At 35.8% G+C, this 23,216-nt stretch overlaps 3 protein-coding genes across 4 annotated transcripts; 2 read left to right on the top strand and 1 right to left on the bottom strand.

Annotated features, from left to right (window-relative positions):
- Nucleotides 1–498: 498 nt before the first annotated feature.
- On the top strand, nucleotides 499–14,151 carry LOC149480352 (CXXC-type zinc finger protein 1-like). 2 transcript variants are annotated; one of them, XM_089706691.1, is made up of 10 exons: nucleotides 499–654; nucleotides 767–888; nucleotides 1,012–1,175; nucleotides 1,419–1,539; nucleotides 1,762–1,869; nucleotides 2,251–2,434; nucleotides 11,555–11,752; nucleotides 12,447–12,653; nucleotides 13,131–13,378; nucleotides 13,938–14,151. In XM_089706691.1, exons 1-10 carry the CDS (start codon nucleotides 628–630, stop codon nucleotides 14,038–14,040), a joined length of 1,482 nt encoding a protein of 493 aa, XP_089562817.1. In that variant the 5' UTR covers nucleotides 499–627; the 3' UTR covers nucleotides 14,041–14,151. The 2 variants fall into 2 exon arrangements, with proteins under 2 accessions (XP_089562817.1, XP_089562816.1); XM_089706690.1 differs by having other exon boundaries at nucleotides 2,248–2,434.
- Nucleotides 9,637–10,793, bottom strand: LOC149480353 (uncharacterized). Its single transcript, XM_089706692.1, has one exon. It carries the CDS (start codon nucleotides 10,489–10,491, stop codon nucleotides 9,637–9,639), a length of 855 nt encoding a protein of 284 aa, XP_089562818.1. The 5' UTR covers nucleotides 10,492–10,793.
- A 5,170-nt stretch (nucleotides 14,152–19,321) lies between the features above and the next one.
- On the top strand, nucleotides 19,322–23,010 carry LOC149480351 (protein Fer3-like). The gene is made up of 4 exons (XM_089706756.1): nucleotides 19,322–19,413; nucleotides 19,974–20,067; nucleotides 21,117–21,277; nucleotides 21,642–23,010. The coding sequence occupies exons 1-4, from the start codon at nucleotides 19,366–19,368 to the stop codon at nucleotides 21,816–21,818; spliced, it is 480 nt and encodes a 159-aa protein (XP_089562882.1). The 5' UTR covers nucleotides 19,322–19,365; the 3' UTR covers nucleotides 21,819–23,010.
- The last annotated feature ends 206 nt before the right edge of the window (nucleotides 23,011–23,216 follow it).

Here is a 23,216-nt window from a genome sequence, read left to right as displayed (position 1 = left end):
ACTTTTTGGCTGCGAAATTTTTCTCCCATATAGAAAATGTTGTAAACTATCGGATAAAAAAATTTATGCATATTCCCTATTTGTTATTAAGTACCACGTTATTACGGTTCGCAGGAATATGAGTTAGGGAATATAGTTCCATTATTTTCTATTTATTTTATTTTGTTGGCTTTCGTAAGCTTCATAAACTTGTTTAGTCGTATAATGGTTATAAGAAGGACTTCTTTAGCGTCAGTGGTGAAACAACCCATGGAAAATCTAAATTGTTTTGAATGAAACAGCATATGCCGAACGAAAAAGTCAACCAATTGATCCAGTTTTTCTCAGTATGTTTCCTAGGCTTTTATTAAAGTAGGCAGTTAGCCAAAGTTTTTATATTGATCGTTACGTGTATGGCGAATTTATTATATAACTTTAATTTTAAACATCTGTATCATCATATTACTCTATGTGTCATCTGTCATCTGTATGCAATGCATTGTGTGTGTCAAGTGTCAACTGACAGTATGGAACTTTCAACTTAGCACTCGTAAAATATTTGTGTTGTTTTTTAATCAATAGAACCTTTAAAAATGTTTTATTCGTCAGAAACTATTTTGTAAATTAGTTCATTGCGTTGAATTCACGATGAGTGATAAAAAGTACAAAAAAAGTGTAAGCATTAGACATAATATTCTCTTTAATTTTACTCGAGACCAAAGCTTTTGAGTGATGCATAGGGTATTTGCACAGTTACATTAATTTATAAAATGCTTTTAATTTACAGAAAGCTGATATAGCAAAACAGTTTGATCTACCAGAACGACAGTCGAAGATCACAACTTTACTCAACCAAGCTGGTCAGGCATATTGCATATGTCGTTCGTCAGACAGTTCTCGGTTTATGATGTGCGTATATTTGTCTTTTAAGATATTACATAGAAACAATAATGTTGATTGAGGTGTATTCATATGTAAAATTTATAATCATACTTGTAAATAATGTTTACTATAAATATAATTTTGTTTTAGAGCATGTGATGCTTGCGAGGAATGGTATCACGGAGATTGCATAAATATCTCAGAAAGAGAGGCAAAGTACATAAAGAATTATTTCTGTGATCGTTGTCGGGAAGAAGATCCAAGCTTAAAAACAAGGTTTAGACCACAAAAGAGGGAAAATGAAGGTGATTCTGGTAAGTAGAATTTTCTCAATAAAAAAGGTGACATTCACAATATTTGAAATTATAATTTTCTCACTATTTTTTTATATTAAAGTTATTGAAAGTGTTTTGGTACTAATAAATAATATATACTTACTGCTATTATTAAAGTAATACTGCTATTTACAATAAAATGTCTCAATAACGCACCAAAAAAGCCTTATTACATTAAGCCATATACCTATCTATTATGTAAGAAAATATAATTGTTCAAAGGTCGAGATGACAGAAAGAAGAAGAAAGAGAAAGAACATTCAGAAAATAAATCGTCCAAGAGACCAGCTAAGGATGGGTGCGGGGATTGCGCTGGCTGCTTACAAGTCACTGATTGTGGACAGTAAGTATTCATCCGTGTACAAGTGATTTAGATTTCTATAAATATTTTTGTCATTAATATGTAGCGAATAAGTCATTTTATTTAGTTAAGATTAAGTGGCCTTCTGACAATTCTTAAAAAAAAATTGTATATCTCTATTATCATATTGTGATAATTGTTTATAGATCTATGAAAATTTTTAACGTTTAATTGATTTTTATAATGATTTGTATTATTTTATAGTTGTGACGCATGTGAAGACATGTACAAATATGGTGGGAACAATAAACTGAAATTGAAATGCAAACAGAGATTATGTGTGAAGAACAAAAAGAGTTTGAGAGTGTCCAGGTATGATTTTTGATAATTATTTTGTATGTGAAAAAATTTATTTATAATTTTGTAATGTAAGCTTATTATGTCGCATGTTTAAATTTTCTAAATTTTTTTGTTTGACATGAAGCTCAGCTTAGTTTGAAGTTGAAAGCTTTTTTTCATTAATATAGTGTAACTTTGATATTGTGTATTTACTATTAGAACGAAGTTCCTTATCGTGAGTTGCGAAGAGGGGCTAGACGGAAGACCAAAGTTGTAAGAACACTGTTTGCTATAGTTGTAAACCATGCGGCATGCTCGTGTCTCTCTATCCCTTGACACCTCCCAAGTTGTTTTAGCTACATAATGGTACTACTTATTGAGTGAAAACCTTAAATGATGTTTCACTCACAGCAGTAACCGCACGAAGAAGAAGCACCACGAGCGGGAGCCGTACGAGCCGGAGGAGTCGATAGCGCACCTGCAGACGGCGGCGCCGCGCCAGTGCCACGGGCCGCAGTGCACGCGCGCCGCACACTTCGCCAGCAAGTACTGCTCCACGCAGTGCGGCATGCGCCTCGCCACCGCCAGGATATACCAGGTGAGAGCCCCAGGATATACCAGGTGAGACCCCCAGGGTATACCAGGTGAGACCCCCAGGATATACCAGGTGAGACCCCTAGGATATACCAGGTGAGACCCCCAGGATATACCAGGTGAGACCCTACCAAGCTTAAATAGTTTTAAATTGGAATGGAAATGATACTGGATGGGAAATGGGAATAGGCATGACGAAAGATTTTGAAATCCTCTTCCATTATGTGTGTATACGTTTACTTTACAAGAAAAGCCCTATATTTCGGTAATATACTTAAATTTAACGAAGATAAAAGCCATTTTTAAAAAAATATTTATTAACTGTGCCAAAACAGCTCGCAGGTGTCATGGCGTAGGTGTGACGTCACTCTTTAGTAAATACGTAATTATGTGTACGCATAGCGAAGAAAATTAAACAATTTTTTTATTAACATGTGTTATAGAAACGAATTTCAAAGTTTATAAGTGGTGTGCAGTATTGCAGTATAGTGTGAATCCACATAAAAATAATGCCCAAAAAAGTGTTAGTAATTGTTTCAAGCGAGAAAATAATAAGAAATTATTGTATACTGTTGAGTAGTGCTTCTGTACCCCAAGGTTGCCCAAATAATAATGCCTTTCCTTTAATCACTTTATTACTCTTCACAATATATGTGTTGTTAAAACTAGGCGTCAAGCACTACTAAATAATAATTCTAATAAAATGTAGAAAGCGTCGGGGAAACAATGTGGACGCACACATATACAAAAGCTCGGTCAGCGAATTGCATATGTGTGTCCCTACATTATTCCCCCCCTTTTTCAAAAAAATTATACACTCCAAAAAATACAAAGACAAACACAGAAATTACCGTAAAATACAAAATGTGATAACAATGCAATACACATATTAATTCGTAAAACATATTTCTTATACCTAAGTAATCCGATATATAACTTACAATAATCTAGTACAAAGACAGGAAATACTAAATAGGCATCTTCAATGCGCAAAAACAAAACTATCGCATTACTTCATTCTTTCGCAATAGACACACAAAAATGTAAAATATGCACAATATAATGTTATGTTAATCATATTTACGTAAAACATAAAATAAAATGATTAACAATATGAAACGATAAAAACAAATTAAGTTACTTTAAAACGTTGTAAAAATATTGAACAATTGTTAATATGTATAAAAATTTGTATAAAACGCAAAAGCTACATGTAAACGAATATAAACTTATATTCTAAAAAAAAAAATGTATATAACACACAAGTAATAAATTTAATTACAATACACATAATACTAAAGACAATAGCTAAATACTGTGTGAAAGTTCTATATCGCGAATCGCACGGGTCGTCGTATTACGCGACCGCTCCTAGTTACGCTTATGGGTGGCGCATGCTGAACCGACTTCGATAAAGAAGTGTTATGTGGAACAATATTGTTTTCCACATCAACATCATCTTTTATAATAAAGGCTGGCTTTAACCTGTCAATGGAAACGCGTGCGACTCTATCCGGAAATTGTATTTTAAAAACTTTAGAACTACGTTCTAACACTTGATAAGGGCCATTATAAGGCGGTTTTAGAGACCTGTGAACTGCATCGTCTCTAACAAAAACGTGACTACAACTTTGTAAATCGGAATAAACGAATATTTTCTTTGCGTTCGTCTTATCTCTCGTCGGGCGATACTGAGATATAGTTTCACGGATTTTTTCTACCAAACTATAAGGATCGTTTACGTCACAGTCATTTGTAGAACTATCGTAGAACTCGCCAGGCAAACGTAAAGTTTTACCGAAGGCCAATTCTGCGGCACTAACATTACTATCAGTTCGTATTGCTGCTCTCAACCCTAACATAACAGTGGGTAATTCGTCTATCCACGTTTTATTACTACTGAGCAGTCTCGCCATAAGGGCTGCTTTCAACGACCTATGCCATCTTTCCACCGCGCCATTACTTTGTGGATGGTAAGGCGTAGTACGAATTTTATGAATACCCAAAAATGACATTAATTTTAAAAATAGACTCGACTCAAACTGACGTCCTTGATCACTAGTAATACGGACGGGACAACCATATCTAACTATCCATCCTTCATAAATATGCTTAGCAACGACGTCTGCAGTAATTTCTTTAACGGGAAATGCTTCAGGCCAACGCGTACATCTATCTATAATTGTTAATAAATATCTAAATCCCTGTGGAGATGTCGGCAATGGACCAACTAAATCCACATGGATATGCTCGAATCGCGAAACTTCCGGGAATTTTCCTATATCTGAAACAACGTGACGCGAAATCTTCGACCTTTGACATGATACACACGCTTTGGTCCATTTCCCTATATCTTTATTCATACTAGGCCAAAAAAGTTGTTTAGTGACCATCTTCCGAGTCGTACGTATACCGGGATGACTTAAATTGTGAACGCTATCGAAAGCAATTTTTCTAAAATATTCTGTTAAATAAGGTCTAATAATATTATTTGAAACTTCGCAATATACTCCTTTTTTACAAGTCGGTAAATACATTTTCTTAAACTTTACATTATTATCGCTATGCCCACTTCGTGTCATATTAATCAAGTACTCGTCTTTCGCTTGCGAGTCAGCAAGTTCGTTGAAGTCGAGTACAGTCGGGCAAACAATTGTTTCTACGCGCGATAAAGTATCGGCTACAATATTATTATCTTTACCGCTAATATGCTGTATGTCGACCGTAAATTCACTTATAAAAAGTAATTGTCGCGTCCTTCTAGGCGTTTCTTTACTGTCATTACCTATTTTAGAAAATGCATGACATAAAGGCTTATGATCTGTATATACAGGGTGGCCGGTCAATTGACGTCACAAAAAAAAATGTAGGTCCGGTATGTTGTGGAGTATCCGAATCACCCCCATGTATGTTCCGCGATTTTTTATAGTTTCGGAGTTATGATTTTTTTTTCGATTTTTTGAGGAATTTCGACTTGATCATCTTAAAAAATTTCTAAAAAAAAAAGCATAGACTTTTTAGAGTTTATTTTTTTTGCAACTGAGTTCCTATGAGTTGCACTTTTATGCCTAAAATAATCAGCTTCGTAACTTTGATGAAAGTTATGAAAATGTTGGTCTAAAGTTAAAAATCTACGTTCCGTGAATTATGACTTAAATTTTCAACTTGAAATTAAAAATCTAAACAGGTGACCTTATGATTTCTTAGTTAGTCTTAAAACTGCGCCAGACTCTCAGCTTTCATAATAATAATAATAAAGTGGTACTTAATGGGGGGAATTTGGCTAAAATCGGTCTTCAAAGACAGCAAGGTGGAAAATTCTTAAAATTAGCCAACTGATTAAAAATAAATTTATCATTCCTACGGCTAATTTAATGATTAGAGAATGCTGAAAACCTATCGTGTTGGTTGGATAAGGAAAGTTTTAAGTAAGAAGTAGATCATAATGTAAAAATAATTTAATATTTTTTAAATTTACAATAAATTTTCAAAGTGGCCACCTCCAGCAGCAATACACATTCTACACCTTCGTAAGAAATTGTGTTTCAATCGTCTAAATGCTTCTCTGTTCTCCTTGACAACACGTTTGGCTTCTATAATCTTCTGCCTCAGCTCTTGTTCACTCGAACATTCTCGGGCGTATGCTATTTCCTTGTAATAGCCCCAAATGAAAAAATCGATGGGGTTGAGGTCAGGTGAGCGTGGAGGCCATCTAATTGGTCCACTGCGTCCTATCCATCTGTTGGGGTATGTTTCATTTAAATAATTTCGGACTTGTGTTGCGTAGTGACACGGTGCGCCGTCATTTTGAAACACCATAGTGCGTCTAAGTTCGAGATTAACTTCTTGCAGCAACAATGGAAGTTCATTTTCCAAGAAGTTTCTGTAGGTTGCTCCATCAAGTCTAGTCGGCAATTCAAACGGACCAATTAGTTCGCCATTGAGGACACCAGACCACAAGTTAATGCTAAAACGATGTTGAAAGGTTGAAGCTCTCACAGCGTGTGGATTTTCCATCGCCCACGTGTGGTAATTATGAATATTGAATATTCCAGATCGCTCAAATCTTGATTCATCTGACCATAAAACTTTATTAAAAAATCCAGGATCATCTTGCTCTTTTCTTAACATGGTTTGGCAAAAATCAATGCGCAATTGGTGGTCTGTCGGCTGTAAAGCTTGGACTCGTCGAAAGTGGAACGCGTGGTATCCTTCATCGTGTAGTATGGCTTGGATAGAAGTCCTTGGGATGTCTAAAGCACGAGCTATAGCTCTCGTACTCGTAGACGGATTTTGCTGAACTGCTTCCAGCACCACTTCTGTGCGATCCAGGTCTGCTCTAAAGATTCCTTCACGATTGCCGCGTTGGCCAGGAATGCGGCCTGCCATCAAGGTGTTGTGTGTGTTAATAAAAACACGATGGTCGGGATATCGCAGAGGTTGTGGTCCACCACGGCGTTGAAGTTGTTCGCGATACAGTTTCGCTGCTTCAACGCCGTTTCCTCGTGCAACTCCATAAAAATAATGCATTTCTGCATATTCACTTAACGTGTAACTCATCTCTTACACTTCCAAGTAAACAAAGTCCAAATCACAATGCAAAACACAGTCCAATAAACGAGCTAAGTAGTCAAACAAGTAAGCAGCGGCGGAGTCCGTGGGTAATAAAATGGCGACACGAGTAGCAATAAACACAATGTGAGCACAACTGAGGTCGGTAACTAACAAACTTGTTTTGCATTAGATTTGGTCGGTTGCGCTCGGCCCCTCACGCCACCGAGAGTGAGAGAGATAGCAATACGGTCTCTTATCCTTTCAGCCCATTGTTATTGCAGGTAAAAGTTGCCGTTTCTTACCAAGGTGTACAATGTGTAATACTGCTGGAGGTGGCCACTTTGAAAATCTATTGTAAATTTAAAAAATATTAAATTATTTTTACATTATGATCTACTTCTTACTTATAACTTTCCTTATCCAACCAACACGATAGGTTTTCAGCATTCTCTAATCATTAAATTAGCCGTAGGAATGATAAATTTATTTTTAATCAGTTGGCTAATTTTAAGAATTTTCCACCTTGCTGTCTTTGAAGACCAATTTTAGCCAAATTCCCCCCATTAAGTACCACTTTATTATTATTATTATGAAAGCTGAGAGTCTGGCGCAGTTTTAAGACTAACTAAGAAATCATAAGGTCACCTGTTTAGATTTTTAATTTCAAGTTGAAAATTTAAGTCATAATTCACGGAACGTAAATTTTTAACTTTAGACCAACATTTTCATAACTTTCATCAAAGTTACGAAGCTGATTATTTTAGGCATAAAAGTGCAACTCATAGGAACTCAGTTGCAAAAAAAATAAACTCTAAAAAGTCTATGCTTTTTTTTTAGAAATTTTTTAAGATGATCAAGTCGAAATTCCTCAAAAAATCGAAAAAAAATCATAACTCCGAAACTATAAAAAATCGCGGAACATACATGGGGGTGATTCGGATACTCCACAACATACCGGACCTACATTTTTTTTTGTGACGTCAATTGACCGGCCACCCTGTATAGTTAAAGGACGGCCTTCAAACAATTTCCTAAAATATTTTATAGCTTGAAAAATCGCTAGCAATTCCCTATCATAAGTAGAATACTTTTGTTCGGTAGGCGAAAATTTTTTGGAAAAATATCCTAGGGGTATCCACTTACCTTTTACTCGCTGTTGCAATACCGCACCCATACAGGTATTGGAAGCGTCGGTCATCAAGGCTAAGGGAACATCTAAAAGGGGATGTGACAATGTGACGGCATTCTGTAAAACTATCTTACATTGCACAAAAGCATTTTCACTAACATTGTTCCAAATAATTTTCGATTTATCATTTTTCTTAGAATTCACTAAATATTTATTAAGTTCGCATTGATGTGACGCTAAATGAGGTAAATGTGGTCTATAAAAATTAATCATTCCTAAAAATCGTCTTAAATCCGATACTGTAACGGGTTTAGGAAAATTAACTATGGCTTCGACTTTATCTTTGAGCGGTTTAATTCCATCTACGCTCACTTCGTGACCTAAGAATTCTATACGCGACTGTCCGAAGCTACACTTGCTTAAGTTTATAGATATGCCGTATGTATTGAAACGTTCGAATACTAACTTCAAATGTTCTTGATGTAAAGTCTCATTTTCGCTGGCAATTATTACGTCATCTAAATAACAAAATAAAAAATCGAGACCTTGTAAAACGGTATTGTTCATAAAACGTTGAAACGTTTGTGCGGCGTTCCTTAGGCCAAAACTCATACGGGGAAATTCGAAAAGTCCGAAAGGAGTAATAATAGCAGTTTTTTCTATATCGCATGGGGCAACTTTTATGCAGTGATATGCTCTATTTATGTCCACTTTTGAATATATTTTCTTATTAGCCAATATAAAAGTAAAGTCGTGTAATCGCGGAACTGGATATCTGTCGGGCTTTGTTATTGCGTTGAGCTGTCGATAATCTCCGCACGGCCTTAACTCGCCATTCTTTTTAACTACAATATGAAGCGGACTAGCCCAAGCACTTTTAGAAGGCCTACAGATACCTAATTCTTGCATAACCCTGAACTCTTCCTTCACCTTTTTGTATCTATCCGGGGGTAACGGTCTAGCTCTAGCATGAATAGGTGGGCCGCTCGTCTCTATATAATGTAAAACGTTATGCGATGTAGTTTCTTTAAACGACATCGGTTTAGTAATGTCAGGAAACATATTTAATAAATCGTAATACGGATGACTTTTGCACACAGAATTTAGCGATTGTTGCGTACACGAAACTAAGGAGGCTAATACATGTAAATCGGTAGTTTGATCAATTAACTTTTTTCGATACAAATCAACTAATAATTTATGATGTGTTAAAAAATCAGCTCCCAATATTGGCTGTTTGACGTCTGCTAAAATGAAATCCCAACGGTACGGTCTTCTTAAATTAAGGTTTAAAACAATTGATTTAATGCCATAAGTTGCAATTTCTGTACCGTTAGCAGCGTATAATTTAAGATCTGATCGACATAATTTATGATATTTAAATGGATTTTTAGATACGGGCAAAACGGAAACATTGGCACCGGTATCTACTAAAAATTTTAAATTAGTGTTTAAATCTATTACCATGAGACGGCTGCACGGCGTGATGGTACAGACCTCCGCCGTAGTCTGCACCTGCCTGTCTAGTTTTCCGGCTGGGCGGCTGCTGCGCTGGGGCTGGGGCTCCTCTTCCACGCGCACGGCTGGATGCACCTGTGAGCGCGCTGCCGGAACCTGAAGTGGTAGCTGCACAACCAGTCGGGTCCGCCGGGACGATGTCGCTTCGAAGATGACCTTGACGACTCTCGAAGATTGCGTGACGGTGTTCTGGGTCGCCGATGTATTGCCCGTGATCGCGAGCGCTCGATGTTAGAAAGGCGCACGTTTATTTTTGCCAATTCCTCTGAAAGGGTGGCTACTTTAACGTCTTCGTGACTGGAACTCCTGTGTCTCACTTCCGCCACCTGATTGGAACGTGTGGCTTCTGCGACGTTATCGGCGATCACTGCTAGGCTGTTAAGGTCTTTCGTTTCAGCGACCACTAGGACGGCCTTAATTGTAGGTGGCAGATGACCTTGCCACAAAACTCGAAGTGTATCATCTGGAATTTTGTCCCTGGCCAGGTCACGCATCCGGTGCAATAGTTGGGAGGGTTTCTGGTCTCCCAATTCCATTTCTCCAATTAGTTTTTCTATTTGACGGTTTTTGGAATCCTCGAATAATGTTAAAAGTTTATTTTTTAATTTTTGGAATTTGTCTGTGTCCGGCGGTTTTTCTAAAAAATCTGTGATTTGTACTATTACGTCTTTCGGTAACTTAGATATGACTAAGTCGAATTTGCTTTCGTCACCTAATTTCTGCGGGGCCAAAATTGCTTCCACACGATAAAACCACACACGCGGCTGGTCCACCCAAAAATCTGGTATCCGGGACGAAACTGTAACGGCGAAAACTTCCGACGACGGCATCGCTCCAAGGTTTGATGTAGGCATCGTCATATTTAAAATTTAAATTCTTCTAATAAATCTTCGTCTTCAAAATAATATTTAATTGTATTAGAATTTCTTGATATTCTTTGTCGGGGTCACCAATGTTGAGTAGTGCTTCTGTACCCCAAGGTTGCCCAAATAATAATGCCTTTCCTTTAATCACTTTATTACTCTTCACAATATATGTGTTGTTAAAACTAGGCGTCAAGCACTACTAAATAATAATTCTAATAAAATGTAGAAAGCGTCGGGGAAACAATGTGGACGCACACATATACAAAAGCTCGGTCAGCGAATTGCATATGTGTGTCCCTACATATACAGTTGGCGCGGAGAAACCCGAACATCGTATTCGTGAATTTGCAATTATATTTCTGTTCTGAGCCGATAAATTATACGCGAAACAATAGAAAATAAATAAAAATGCGTATTCTCAACATATTCATAACAACAAAACACACCTGACATGAAGTTGTTTACATAGGTGTGACGTCACGCGTGTTTCAGTCAAAATGGTCGACTGCAGAATTTCAATGTTTTATTTTATTGATAATCTCAATAATCTTAATGTTTTTAATATTTCTAAGTGACTATTTTTAATTTATTTAGTATACATTTTCCCTTAAAAACACTAATTCGATCATTTATGGATACTGTCGTCATGCCTATTGTTTTAATAATTTTAAAATGGGAATGGAAAAAAACTGGATGGGAAGTATGGTTTCATTTGAATGAAATATAATACATATTAGCAAATCCTCATATGCCTAATAATGACAGTCTGAAAGGATGGGATGTACTTAGAAACCCTGGTCTGGCGATGACAGTGTTTCTTTTTCAATATTATTTATGTAATTTGAGCTTGGAATTTTTTTTACTGTCATTTAAAACAACACGATAAACCTCACATAAATCAGTAACAAAAAAATAAATATATATAATAACTAAAAGTAACTAATTATTTACAAAATGTACATACAAAATCAAAAAATAGTGCGGCTCGTTAGTTGCTTTCAAATTCGTGCTTATGCCTTTCTACGTTCAATAGAATTTTAATCTTTTTTTCCAACAGGTGCTACCGCAGCGTATTCAAGAGTGGTCGCTGTCGACCTGCGTAGCGGAGCAGCACAACCGCAAAGCGCTTGAAGTGGTCCGCAGCGGGCTGGCCAAAGCGCAGGCAGCGCTTAGAGCGCTGGACAAACAGCACACGGAGTTGGATGCGCTGCTGGAGCGAGCCAAGCACGCTACTATACAGCATAGTGAGGAAAAGGTACACGATCCAGAATCCTTATTTATTTTTTTAACACTAATACAGTTGTAAAAAAAACCTTACAATTACTTAGAAAAAGATAGAGTACAGCTTATAACTTATTAGTGATCCCTTCCATTCAAACACTGTAATAGTATTAATTGGCGTTGATTGCGGGTAGTTGCAAAAAAATTAAAGATATTAGAATTGTGGGTTCATTGTTTACTGTAATAATTATTTTCATTTTATATTGTCATAAGACAATAATCTATATTATGAAAATATATAGAAAATATTAAAACCTATAGAATACTAGCGGTCCGCCCCGGCTTCGCCCGTGGTACCTACATGTTTGAACTATCCTATCTCTCAAGTTGGATCGAACTGCACATGGTGTGCGAATTTTATTATAATCGGTTAAGTGGTTTAGGAGTCCTTTGAGGACAAACATTGTGACACGAGATTTATATATATTAAGACTAGCTGCGCCCCGTCGTTTTACCCGCAGAGCTCCGCTCCGTTGGTCTTAGTGAAGATATATAGCCTATAGCCTTCCTCGATAAATGGGCTATCGTTGAAAGAATTTTTAAAATCGGACCAGTAGTTTCTGAGATCAGCGCGTTCAAACAAACAAAAAAATCAGCTTTATAATATTAGTATAGATTTCATACACTTAAACACATTTCGTCTTTTTTCTTAACCTTTTTTTTTACAGGAAGCGGACGACGAAACATCCATGTACTGTATAACATGCGGGCACGAGATACACTCTCGTACTGCAGTGAAACACATGGAGAAGTGCTTTATAAAGTACGAGGCTCAGGCGTCGTTCGGGAGCCGACATCGTACAAGGATAGATGGGCAAAGCATGTTCTGTGATTATTATAATAGCGCTAATGGGACGTACTGCAAGCGGTTGCGGGTAAGATTGAGATATAATACAAGTCTTTATTGTTTAGTATATACCATTCTATACCTTAAAAATTTCTCATCTTCAATTTTACTAAAACATACATGATTGCATATTTTTTTTTAGTGTAGATTGCGGGTAGTTGTAAAAAATTTAAATTTACGTTGAGGCGATTGTAAAGATGTGCTACAGAGCACGTAGCACCTGTCTTCGTCTAAAATGAATTATTTTGTCAAAATGAGGTTTTGTAAATTTTCATACAATTTTTGCATATGAAATAATGCTTCGTAGTTATATTATGGTGAATTTAATGTGGACTGTCTAGTAATTACGCAGAAATAATTATTAGTTAACTGTTTGGTGTTAATTATTATGTTAATGTCATTGTTTTTGTGTATTTTATTATTTTGTGTCAATCGTAGCTCCGTCTATAAACATTTTTTGGTCCTTCAAGCCGTTTCCATCTATAATTTATATTTTTTTTATCAGGTAATGTGTCCCGAGCACTTCAAAGACCCGAAAGTGAGCGACACGGATGTATGCGGTTGTCCCCTAGTGAAGAATGTGTTTGAGTTAACCGGCGAGTTTTGTAGGGCGCCAAAGAAATCTTGCTTGAAGCATTACCAATGGGAGAAATTGCGCAGGGCTGAAATTGATATGGAGAGGGTCAGGCAGTGGCTCAGGATCGATGAACTAGTGGAACAAGAGAGGAGTATACGGCTGGCTATGGCTTCCAGGCAAGTAGAGACGATAAAGATCTTTAAATAAGTGGGTAGATTTAGGAATGAAGTTAATTGGGAACAGGGGAAACAACTCCAAATTATCTTTTAAACTCCATTTTTTTTTGTCCATTTCACAATTAAGTGAAATATTTTTTTTATGTACCAAAGTTTATAAGATCAAGTAGTATTTATACAATTCGCAATTTCGAAGAAAAACGTATCAATTATTGGAGATTTTGATCTTTAGATCAGTAAGAATGAGACAAGCTTTCATTGTTTATAATTGTCGTCCAAAATTAACAAATTATACTTTTTCCAAATAATAATTTAAAATTATTTTGAATTCTAATATAACTTCCCTCCCAAGATAATATTCAATGTCTTTAAAATATTCAAATTGGTAAACAAATTACTTTTCGTGCTTAATTTCTATAATTCGTAATTTGATAGAAATTAAGATCATTAATTATCCGACTTCAAAAAAAGAGGATGTTTTCCATTCGTCCGGTATATTTTTTATGTATGTACACCGATTTCATGAGAATTTTATTTAATACTTTTTTTTTATTTACAGAGCTGGAGTATTAGGTCTGATGCTGCATTCAACATACAATCACGAAGTTATGGAGAGAATCACGAAGGCAAACGAGAACGGAAAACTTAAAGAAGCTTCCTGACGTCGACAAAAAACAGCTCTTAAACAAGCTGATAAACAAACAGCTCATAATGCAGCTGATAAACATGATGCTTTATAATTGTGTATAAGTAATAAATATATTTGATTCGAATCCGTATTTTTATTCCTTTTTTATCCGCATTGTACCTTTTTGTTTAGGCCTTACCGAAATGTATATTTCGTAGCTAAGTGATCAAATTAGATAGAAAGCTAAACTTGAGAAATGTATTAATAATGACAATATTTTATAGTAAATCAGTAAAATCCTATCCTGTCCTATCCTATCCTATCCTATCCTACTTTCCAAATACTACTGAACCGATAACAATGAAATTTGGCACACATATAGAGGGTAACTTGGATTAACACATAGGATAGGTTTTATCCCGGAAATCCCAAAGGAGCGGGAACTATGCGGGTTTTTCTTGGAATACGCGCGGGGAAAGCTAGTGAGGAATAAATTACAAAAAAATAGTATGACAAATAAATCTCATACAATAACAATTCCAATAGCAGTTCAATTTATAGTGCTATCCTTATAATATTATATCTGAAACTAGCGACCCGCCCCGGCTTCGCACGGGTGCAATGCTGATACTAAATACACTACAGAAAAATTGTGAACGTTGTATAGGTATAAAAATATAGCGGCCCGCTCCGGCCTCCGGCATCGCACGGGTATATAAAATACATAGCCGGGCGGCCGCAAACGCTACGTCCTGCAATTTTTAAATCTGTAATATCTTCGAAAATATTCACTTAAATCATACGGTGTAAAGGGCCATATAGATCTATATTAAATGAACAATGTATCCATGGTATTTAATTGGTTAAGGATTAATGCTGTATTGGTTAAAATCGCTTCGAAAATTAGCCATTATTTGTCGTAAAAAGTAAATGACAAAAAAAAGTTATTGTGGGTTATCCATAAGAGATAGACATATACCATCGCGGACTTTTCTGTAGACCTTTTCAATGTGTATAATACTTAGTACATTATTTTGATAAAACTCGTAGGGTTCAGCCTGCGTTTGCAATGTAAGCGGAATAAATGTAATTTTTTACGACATCACATTAGAAACCTCAAAAATAACAGTACTTCTCCACTACTTAATGGATCTTATCTATACTAATATTATAAAGAGGAAAAGTTTGTAAGTATGTATGTAAGTATGTATGTATGTATGTATGGTTTTCACGCAAAAACTACTGGACCGATTTCAAAAATTCTTTCACCATTAGAAAGCTGCATCTTTACTGAGCAACATAGGCTATATTGCATTTTAAAAAAAATTAGAGATCCTTACCAAAAATGCAATAATGTAACCCAAGGTGTAAAAAAATCCTCAATAAAACTTCTGTCATCGCGCGCGCTGCGGAATCTATTGAAGATAGAACAAAAAAATGTTCTACGGTATTATAGAATGGATCAATATCTACAAGAAATTCCGCGATACCATATGTCCATCTTCAGTAGTTATGTTACTACAACAACTTTTTTACGTTTTCAAAGTAAATAGAAGTGCCGACAGTAATCAAACCATGTTATCCATACACATATATTAATCCTTATCCCATTAAATGATGTTTTATTATAGACTGTTTCAATACCAGCAAAATACTTTTTAAATGAAAAGAATTGGATATTCCATTCAAAAGATATAACGAATTTTTAAAAGTGTCAATCTACAGAAAATAGTAGGTATACTGTTCGAGCAGGCCGTAGTGCGGGGGTCACGGAGGAATTCTACCAATATGCGTCTTGACGGAACACAGTGGGGTTTTGGTCGGTAGGAATCCGACATAACCCACGGCCCCTCCCCCGGAGGCCGTGGGTATCTATGAAAGATTTCCCCACTAAAACAAAAAAAAAGGCCTTAGTGCGGGACGGGGTAAAGGTGATTTTCATGTGATTAAAAATTAAACCTATAGTCCGACCTATAGTAGACTTTTCACTGTAACGATATCGCTATCTATGCGTGTGAAACCGCAGGGCATTGCTAGTTATACATATAAACCTTCCTCTTGAATCACTCTATTTATTAAAAAAAACCGCATCAAAATCCGTTGCGTAGTTTCAAAGATTTAAGCGTACAAAGGGACATAGGGACATAGGGACAGGGAAAGCGACTTTGTTTTATACTATGTAGTGATAATAATGGGGTGGACAGAGCGTAAGTTATTGAATTAACTTCGGCTTGCTTCGGTTTCGTTTAATCAAAATCATATTATCGCTTTAGCGTCGCTTAGGCAGAAAATCACCGTGACGCCCGACATTTAATTCATTATCCTCCTTTAGATACATAAAATAAGTTTGTTTTTATTATGTTTAAATAGTATTACACGATTTAAACTCGTGCCTGACGCTTCTAAGGCAGAAGTCCTGCATTAAGTTTAGATTTAAGTGACATGACGGATTGAAAAAGTACTTACTACAAATGGCTCTCAAAAATAAATAAATATTTCAGGACATTTTCACACACGGCACGATCTGATCCCATACCTACTAAGCTTACGCTTGTGTTATAGAAACCCTTAGAGCATTAAACCATTAATGCCCTAAGTAGAAACCAGATGGCTGACAAACATCGATACATAGACCACGTATATAATTTGAAATAAATACACAGAGCAAACATCTATGTTCATCACACAAATATTTGCCCTGGGTGGGAATCGAAACCTGTGATCGAAACACAAAAATGTAAATAACAGAATTGTTGAGAAATACTTTTGTTACAGATACAAACGTGTCAATAAGTTTCCAAAAGCAATAATTAGACAACAATACGTTTTCTTTCTGTATTATTTATCATATCAAAACATATTTAGGCCTCCCCCTGGCGACACGTGCGGCGTCACCCCATTCATCCCTCGCTTTTAATATGACGACCCTTTCTGTAATTGAAGCGTGTAATACGGATGACATGTTTTGCTAAATCTTTTAATTTGACACAGTTTAAGACCCTCTCGTTATTTTAAGGAATATTCGATGGTCATTGCTAATCCTACTTAGAGTAGGAAAAGATAATTCTGGCTCATAACTCATAAGCCACATTCCAACATGCTGCTCCCGGATCACTTTTAGCCTCACCATCCCGGTCACTTTAAGCGACATAAAATATAATTATTGGCCTGTGTGCATGATTATGAACCAATTTTTTGTGAAAATAATTCAGTAAGTAGGTAGATATTATTGCAGTCTTATTTTTTAGTCAGGTAAAATAAAGGGAATTTTTTTTATTTAAGATTGATGATTTGATATCATCATCACCAATTTAACAGCTATTTTTTTATTCCTAATAGACTACTTACGTTTCAAACAATACAATGACGATATATTTTTTGCTCTAATTAGCAGTGCACCCCCATGCGGATTGAATGCGGATTTACTTCACTTGCGCTAATTTTGTGTCAAATGCGTCAAATGTGACAAATATCCAATTTGAACGGAAGCCGTGTCGAATCTCCATCTGTCCCTGCCTGGTCACGCCTCGGATACTAATGCGATTGAGCAATCAATAAGAGATTAATTTACGCGTTTAGATGCATTTTATGTTTGCAGGTGCAGGATGATGATCGTATTTTATTTTTGATATTATAATATCATAAACAAAGTTTCAAATTTTTACCAACCTACGAACCTAAATATTGAGCCCGCATCTATGAGTAATTTTAACGAGTTATTTCAAAATTCAAATCTTTCTTCCATTTATGTTTGTTTCATTTATGGTTGTTGTGTAATATTATGTACACTTTAGAATACATAATTATATACAGGTGTGTGTCATCTATACTAATATGTGCTAATATTATAAAGCTGAAGTTTGTTTGTTTGTTTGAACACGCTAATCTCAGGAACTATTGGTCCGATTAAAAAAAATCTTTCGGTGTTAGTTGGCCATTTATCGAGGAAGGCTAGGCTATAGTCATCACGCTAAGATCAACAGGACTGGAGCAATGCGGGTGAAACCTCGGGGCACAGCTAGTGAGTAGATAACTTGGTTAAACTGGAGATTGAGGACGTTGTGGCGGTTCAGAAAAATGCATATTGTTCTAAAAGTCCCTCGGTTCTCGAGATATTTGACATTTTTAGGAAATTTTATAAAATCACACCCTGTGCTACTCTTTCTGGTACTGTGTCACCTAATGATGGAATTTTTCAATTTGTTTTTTGCATAGTAGGTATTACTGGATAAATGCACAATTGAATATTTAACCATAATTTCAAAGGGCGCATACATAGTTAATAAAGATATAACTCAATCTAACGCAACGTGTAACTATATAAGAAAAAACATGCCTGTCATTTAATACAAATTAAATTCTTAATATAATTAGCTAAATACAAAAATCCATAAATTTATTGCATTACCTATTTTAAATTAACACAAAAATATTGATTTAAAAAATTGTGAAGGCGAATAAATTCATTTGAAACTATCGTTTTATTCAATTAAATTAAAAAAAAGTTGTCAAAGCAGCTACCATCATATTATCATGTCAGGATTATGGGTAGGTACAAACTTGAATGATTGCTTCAATGCTGCTTGCTACTCTTACTTATTATATGAATCTACGCAAAGCTACAAGTGTAATAAGGAGAAGTTAAAGTTAATATAAAATTATAGATAAAACAATATTGAACTTGCAATTCATAAACAATGGAATTGATAAATATGGAAGAGGCCTACGTAACCAGTGCAGTTTTAATTACATACCTACCTACCTACTTACATTACACGACTTCATATTTTTACCTAGAACTTAATTTCCATTAAAGATCTAGTTGTTGACTCTACTTAGACGTATCTAAAGGAAAATGGAACATTTGGTAAATTAGGTACTCACCAACCTGTACCAATAAATTTAAGCAGACGAAAAATAATCTTAATATCTATTAATCTTTGCATGTTTGTGGATTTCTGGAACTACAATAATCTAGTAAAACATTTTAGAAGTCAATACTGGCCACGCCCACTGCACCTGCTGTGACCAATGAGCGAGCTGCCCCTTTAACCACCCTATTTTGATCCAATCAGATGTGTAAAATCTGGTGCCAACTCTGGTAAGGGTGAGTTTTTAGCACGCAAAGTAAAATATACCTAAAAGCAACTGCGTAAAGATGAGTTTTGAGTAACAAGTAAAATTAATAAAGGTTCAGAAATAATTCGTTATGGTTCGAGATATAATATTTTGATTTAGTTCAGTTGTGCGGTTGCTATTGTTGAGTGCACCAAGACTTGGTGTTGGTTGTGGCGGTGACAGGCCATAACGTTTTTGCCCAAACGTGTAAAAAACAGGTTTCAAGATTCATTTCCCGCTGATGTCCTACAGTAGCGAGACGCCGCACGTCTGGAGTTCTTCAGTGAGTGTATTTTTTGAGAAAATCTGTTTCTGAATTATTGTGAACTTTGTTATCAGAGGCGGTGGTTTAATAAGAATATTTGAAGACGTTCAGACACGTATACGACCACTACAGAAGTCGATGTTATATTATAGGATCTTACCTTCAGCACGGGTCGATTTTGCGAACTGTGGTAGCAATTTGGTCTAAGTGACTACGATCAAAAACTTTTTATATTATTCAGACAATAAGTTACTAAAGTGAAAAGTGTGCATAAGTTCATTTCACAGTAGAAGTGTTGGGATTCGAGAGAATTTAGTCCATGGCCTGTGTTAAGTTTGTCTTTAAAGCATCGGTTGATAGTGGATTATTTCTGTAGACATGCAATTTCAAGAATAATTCTAGGAGGTTCGCTATTGCTAATTTGAAGTATATAGAAGCCTAAATTAATCGTAGTTACTCTTTGTAAAGAAAGGGGATCAAGCCTATTGGAATGTTTATGGTCATTGTCAATTCAAGCTGCTCTAAAGACTTCTTAATGGTTTTTAAATACTGTTTCGTAAGTAATTAAAGTGTTTTATTCGTAGGGCAGCGAAGTGTCCCCATACGGACCCCTGTGGGACGCTCCACCAGCGTCGGTACCGTATCCAGACATCCTGGCCTTCCCACCAGCCGACCTGGGTAAGCAATATACACTATCTATTTGTATCGATTGGTAGGTATAGATGAAGAATTCCAACCAATACCCGCGGTCCCATCATTAAAGCGGCTAGACGGAACACAGTGGGGTTTTAGTCGGTAAGAATCCGACATAACCCACGGCTCCTTCCTCGGGGGCCGTGGGTATCTATGCAAGATTTCCCCACTTAAAAAAAAGGTGTAAATTCAATCTTAATTACTTACATGTATTTTTTTCAACTAGACTTCTTTGAGAAGCAGTTTTGAGTATATATATATCAGTTTATTAAACAATCTATTCTTTGAATGATAAGGTTTCAATTCAAATTCTGATTGCAAGTATTTGTTTGTATGAATTGTGGTTAAAAAATTACCTATTCAAATGTTGCAATTTAATTTTTGCACCTAATTGCCAATAGATGCATGCAAATATTAAAATTATTACAATACATTATATTATGTACCTACATTAAATTAAAATAGCATAAGTAATTCCATCTAACATTTGGCAAGTCATAATAATTAATTATTTTCCTGCTTTGTAATCGTAAAAACATTTCCCGTGTTTTATATCCTTTCCTTCCTACCTTCTTCTGTCTTCATCTTCATCTTTTTCGCTTCCAGTGCCATATTGGTAAAAATTTTACTACGAACGCTTGTTCGTTCCTACGTTACCTACGTTCCTAACTCTATTAAATCTATATTTTACGAAAAAACCCAGCTCGTAAACGACCGGGTTAAAATTAGGACAATTGCAGTCGAGATAACATTTTTGTTTCAAGTTTGATTCTGTGATGAAGCAACTGTTGATGTGATGAAGGGTGTTCCTGGCACTCCAGGTTCTTCTGTTCAAAGCGAATGCCTGTTTTGGAAGCCTTATTCTAATTGGTAGTAACTTTGTTCTATGTATTTTTGAAATGTGATTGTTCATCGGAGCGGTTGAAGTCTGGCGATATTACCTAACATAGGTACCAGCTTTCCACACCGAAAGCTATGTAATTCTATAACCATGTACATGTGGAAGGAAATAAACCATTTATTTATTTATTTAGTATGGTCGGCAGCGGGATGTGGCCGCGGGGCTCGGTCTACTCCCGGCGGCAAGAAGCCGCGGCGGCGAGTCGCATCCGTCGCTCAGCGGCGCGCCGCGAACATTCGAGAACGACGTCGAATGTTCAACTTGAATGAAGCGTTTGATAAATTGCGACGAAAGGTGAGTGCTATTTAGTTACTATTAACTATATAGTAATTTCAATAACTGTTTTATAATAATTATAGTTACGGGTAATATGGTGCATTTAGATCAAACGAACAGAACTACACTAGCTGTAGCTCTATGTTCGTTAGCAAGAGCATTCTTTCGTGATATTTTAGTGTAAACAAAAATTCTGTGTTCTGTGTAATGCACAATCTTTTCGAACGCACTAAGAACATCGAAAGAATTCTCTACGCCTGTTTACACTAAAATAATTTGATATAGTGGTTAGAATGAGCATTCGCTTGTCTGATGTAAATGCAAATGATTACACAAACTTAGATATATTAATAACACGATTGTATTAATTATTGTTCACCAGGTACCAACGTTTGCGTATGAAAAGCGGTTGTCTCGCATAGAGACGTTGCGACTGGCCATCACCTACATAAGCTTCATGTGTGAACTGCTCCATGGGTCCCCACAACCACACCACTCCCATTCCACATTACATCCTCCGAGACACGTCTTTGATGCAGAAGTCTCTTGGTGCGCGTAATTTACTTCTCAAGTAGATTGTAGAACCTTAAAACTATGATGGAAAAGGAGGGTTACAAATTACAATGGTCTTATAGCAGTGATATTTCCAGTGTAGTTAGTTGATCATCCGTTTCACTGATAAATTTTTCTTTAGGTACAAGTAGAGATTAGCCTTCTGTATCCTGCAAGACCGAGACATTTTTTTCTTGGTCTCTACCGGGAATCGAACCCAAGAGCCCTCGGTTCTACGCTGACGCGTTAACCACTGAACCAAGGAGGCGGTCTAATCTTAATCTTAATCTTAATACTATTATAAAGGCGAAAGTTTGTAAGTATGGATGTATGGATGTATGGATGTTTGTTACTCTTTCACGTAAAAACTACTGAACCGATTACAATGAAATTTAGCACACATATAGAGGGTAACTTGGATTAACACATAGGATAGGTTTTATCCCGGAAATCCCACGGGAACGGGAACTATGCGGGTTTTCCTTAGAAAACGCGGGCGAAGCCGCGGGCGGAAATCTAGTGACGCTATATAGCGCTCTTAAGGTATGCGGGCAGGACTAACTTGGAATGTATTTTGGTATAGCTATGTGATTCTACTTTTAATGTATTTATTTTAAACCTCTAAGTGAAAATTAAACTGAAATTTAGATAACAATGTCTGGCTTATTCGATGTACGTTTCCAAATATATAGTTTAGTTCTGCAGGACGAAGGTGTTGAAAAGTGAAATCTAGTCAGTATATTAATAATTAAAATTAAGAACGTATTAATTACTTACACGTACAACTCTCTCATCCTAATGAACTTTGTTTTATGTAAGTAATGAGCGTATCTAAGTTCATAATTCTAACGTTACAAATACGTGAATTAGGTTTATTTAAAATTTGCTCTCAAAATTAATTTAGATTTTATGTATGTAGGTATATGATAAGCTAATCCAGTAAATTAAAAGCAATATTAAGAGAATTTGTCGTCACCAAGAGCAGAAACGGATTAGCTTTCTCAAACTGTGAACTTTACTACATACAAAAAGCAATTCCTAAATTTTACTTAATTTTGTACTAGATAATGTTTTGTAAGTGATCTTAAACACTTATTTAACTTTTATTTAACATACTATACTATTTATATACAACGATAGGTAAATTTTATTTGTATTGTATGTGTTAGGTAAGTTATAACATTTTATTGTTAGAACAAGTGGTCAAAGTCTTCCATTTAAATGATATACTGTAAAAATTAGTTATATTAATAATTAAATATAATACATTATAACCTAAAAAATGTTGTTTTATTACCATTTTACTGTATCTATTTAACTCGATAGATTAGGAAATCAACTGGGCTGATTTTTCAATCCTTTTAAATCTTATCTGTCAAATAAGAGCGAGCGCCCACGAGCAACT

This window comes from Colias philodice, chromosome 18 (assembly GCF_061535455.1).
Source record: "Colias philodice isolate Cphi_HAF_F1 chromosome 18, ilColPhil1 Martin Lab GWU primary, whole genome shotgun sequence".
Taxonomy (NCBI): Eukaryota; Metazoa; Arthropoda; class Insecta; order Lepidoptera; family Pieridae; genus Colias; species Colias philodice.
The sequence above is the reverse complement of the archived record's forward strand: the minus strand, read 5'-3'. Positions and strand labels throughout refer to the sequence as shown.

Bases quoted from the DNA above. Each gene is read 5' to 3' on its own strand.
- LOC149480352 (XM_089706690.1), top strand. From the start codon at position 628: ATGAGTGATAAAAAGTACAAAAAAAGT. The intron at 1,176-1,418 runs GTAAGTAGAATT...AATTGTTCAAAG, and splicing joins GGAAAATGAAGGTGATTCTG to GTCGAGATGACAGAAAGAAG. The intron at 1,540-1,761 runs GTAAGTATTCAT...ATTATTTTATAG, and splicing joins CAAGTCACTGATTGTGGACA to TTGTGACGCATGTGAAGACA.
- LOC149480353 (XM_089706692.1), bottom strand. From the start codon at position 10,491: ATGACGATGCCTACATCAAACCTTGGAGCGATGCCGTCGTCGGAAGTT.
- LOC149480351 (XM_089706756.1), top strand. From the start codon at position 19,366: ATGTCCTACAGTAGCGAGACGCCGCACGTCTGGAGTTCTTCAGTGAGT. The intron at 19,414-19,973 runs GTATTTTTTGAG...TTTTATTCGTAG, and splicing joins TCTGGAGTTCTTCAGTGAGT to GGCAGCGAAGTGTCCCCATA. The intron at 21,278-21,641 runs GTGAGTGCTATT...ATTGTTCACCAG, and splicing joins TTGATAAATTGCGACGAAAG to GTACCAACGTTTGCGTATGA.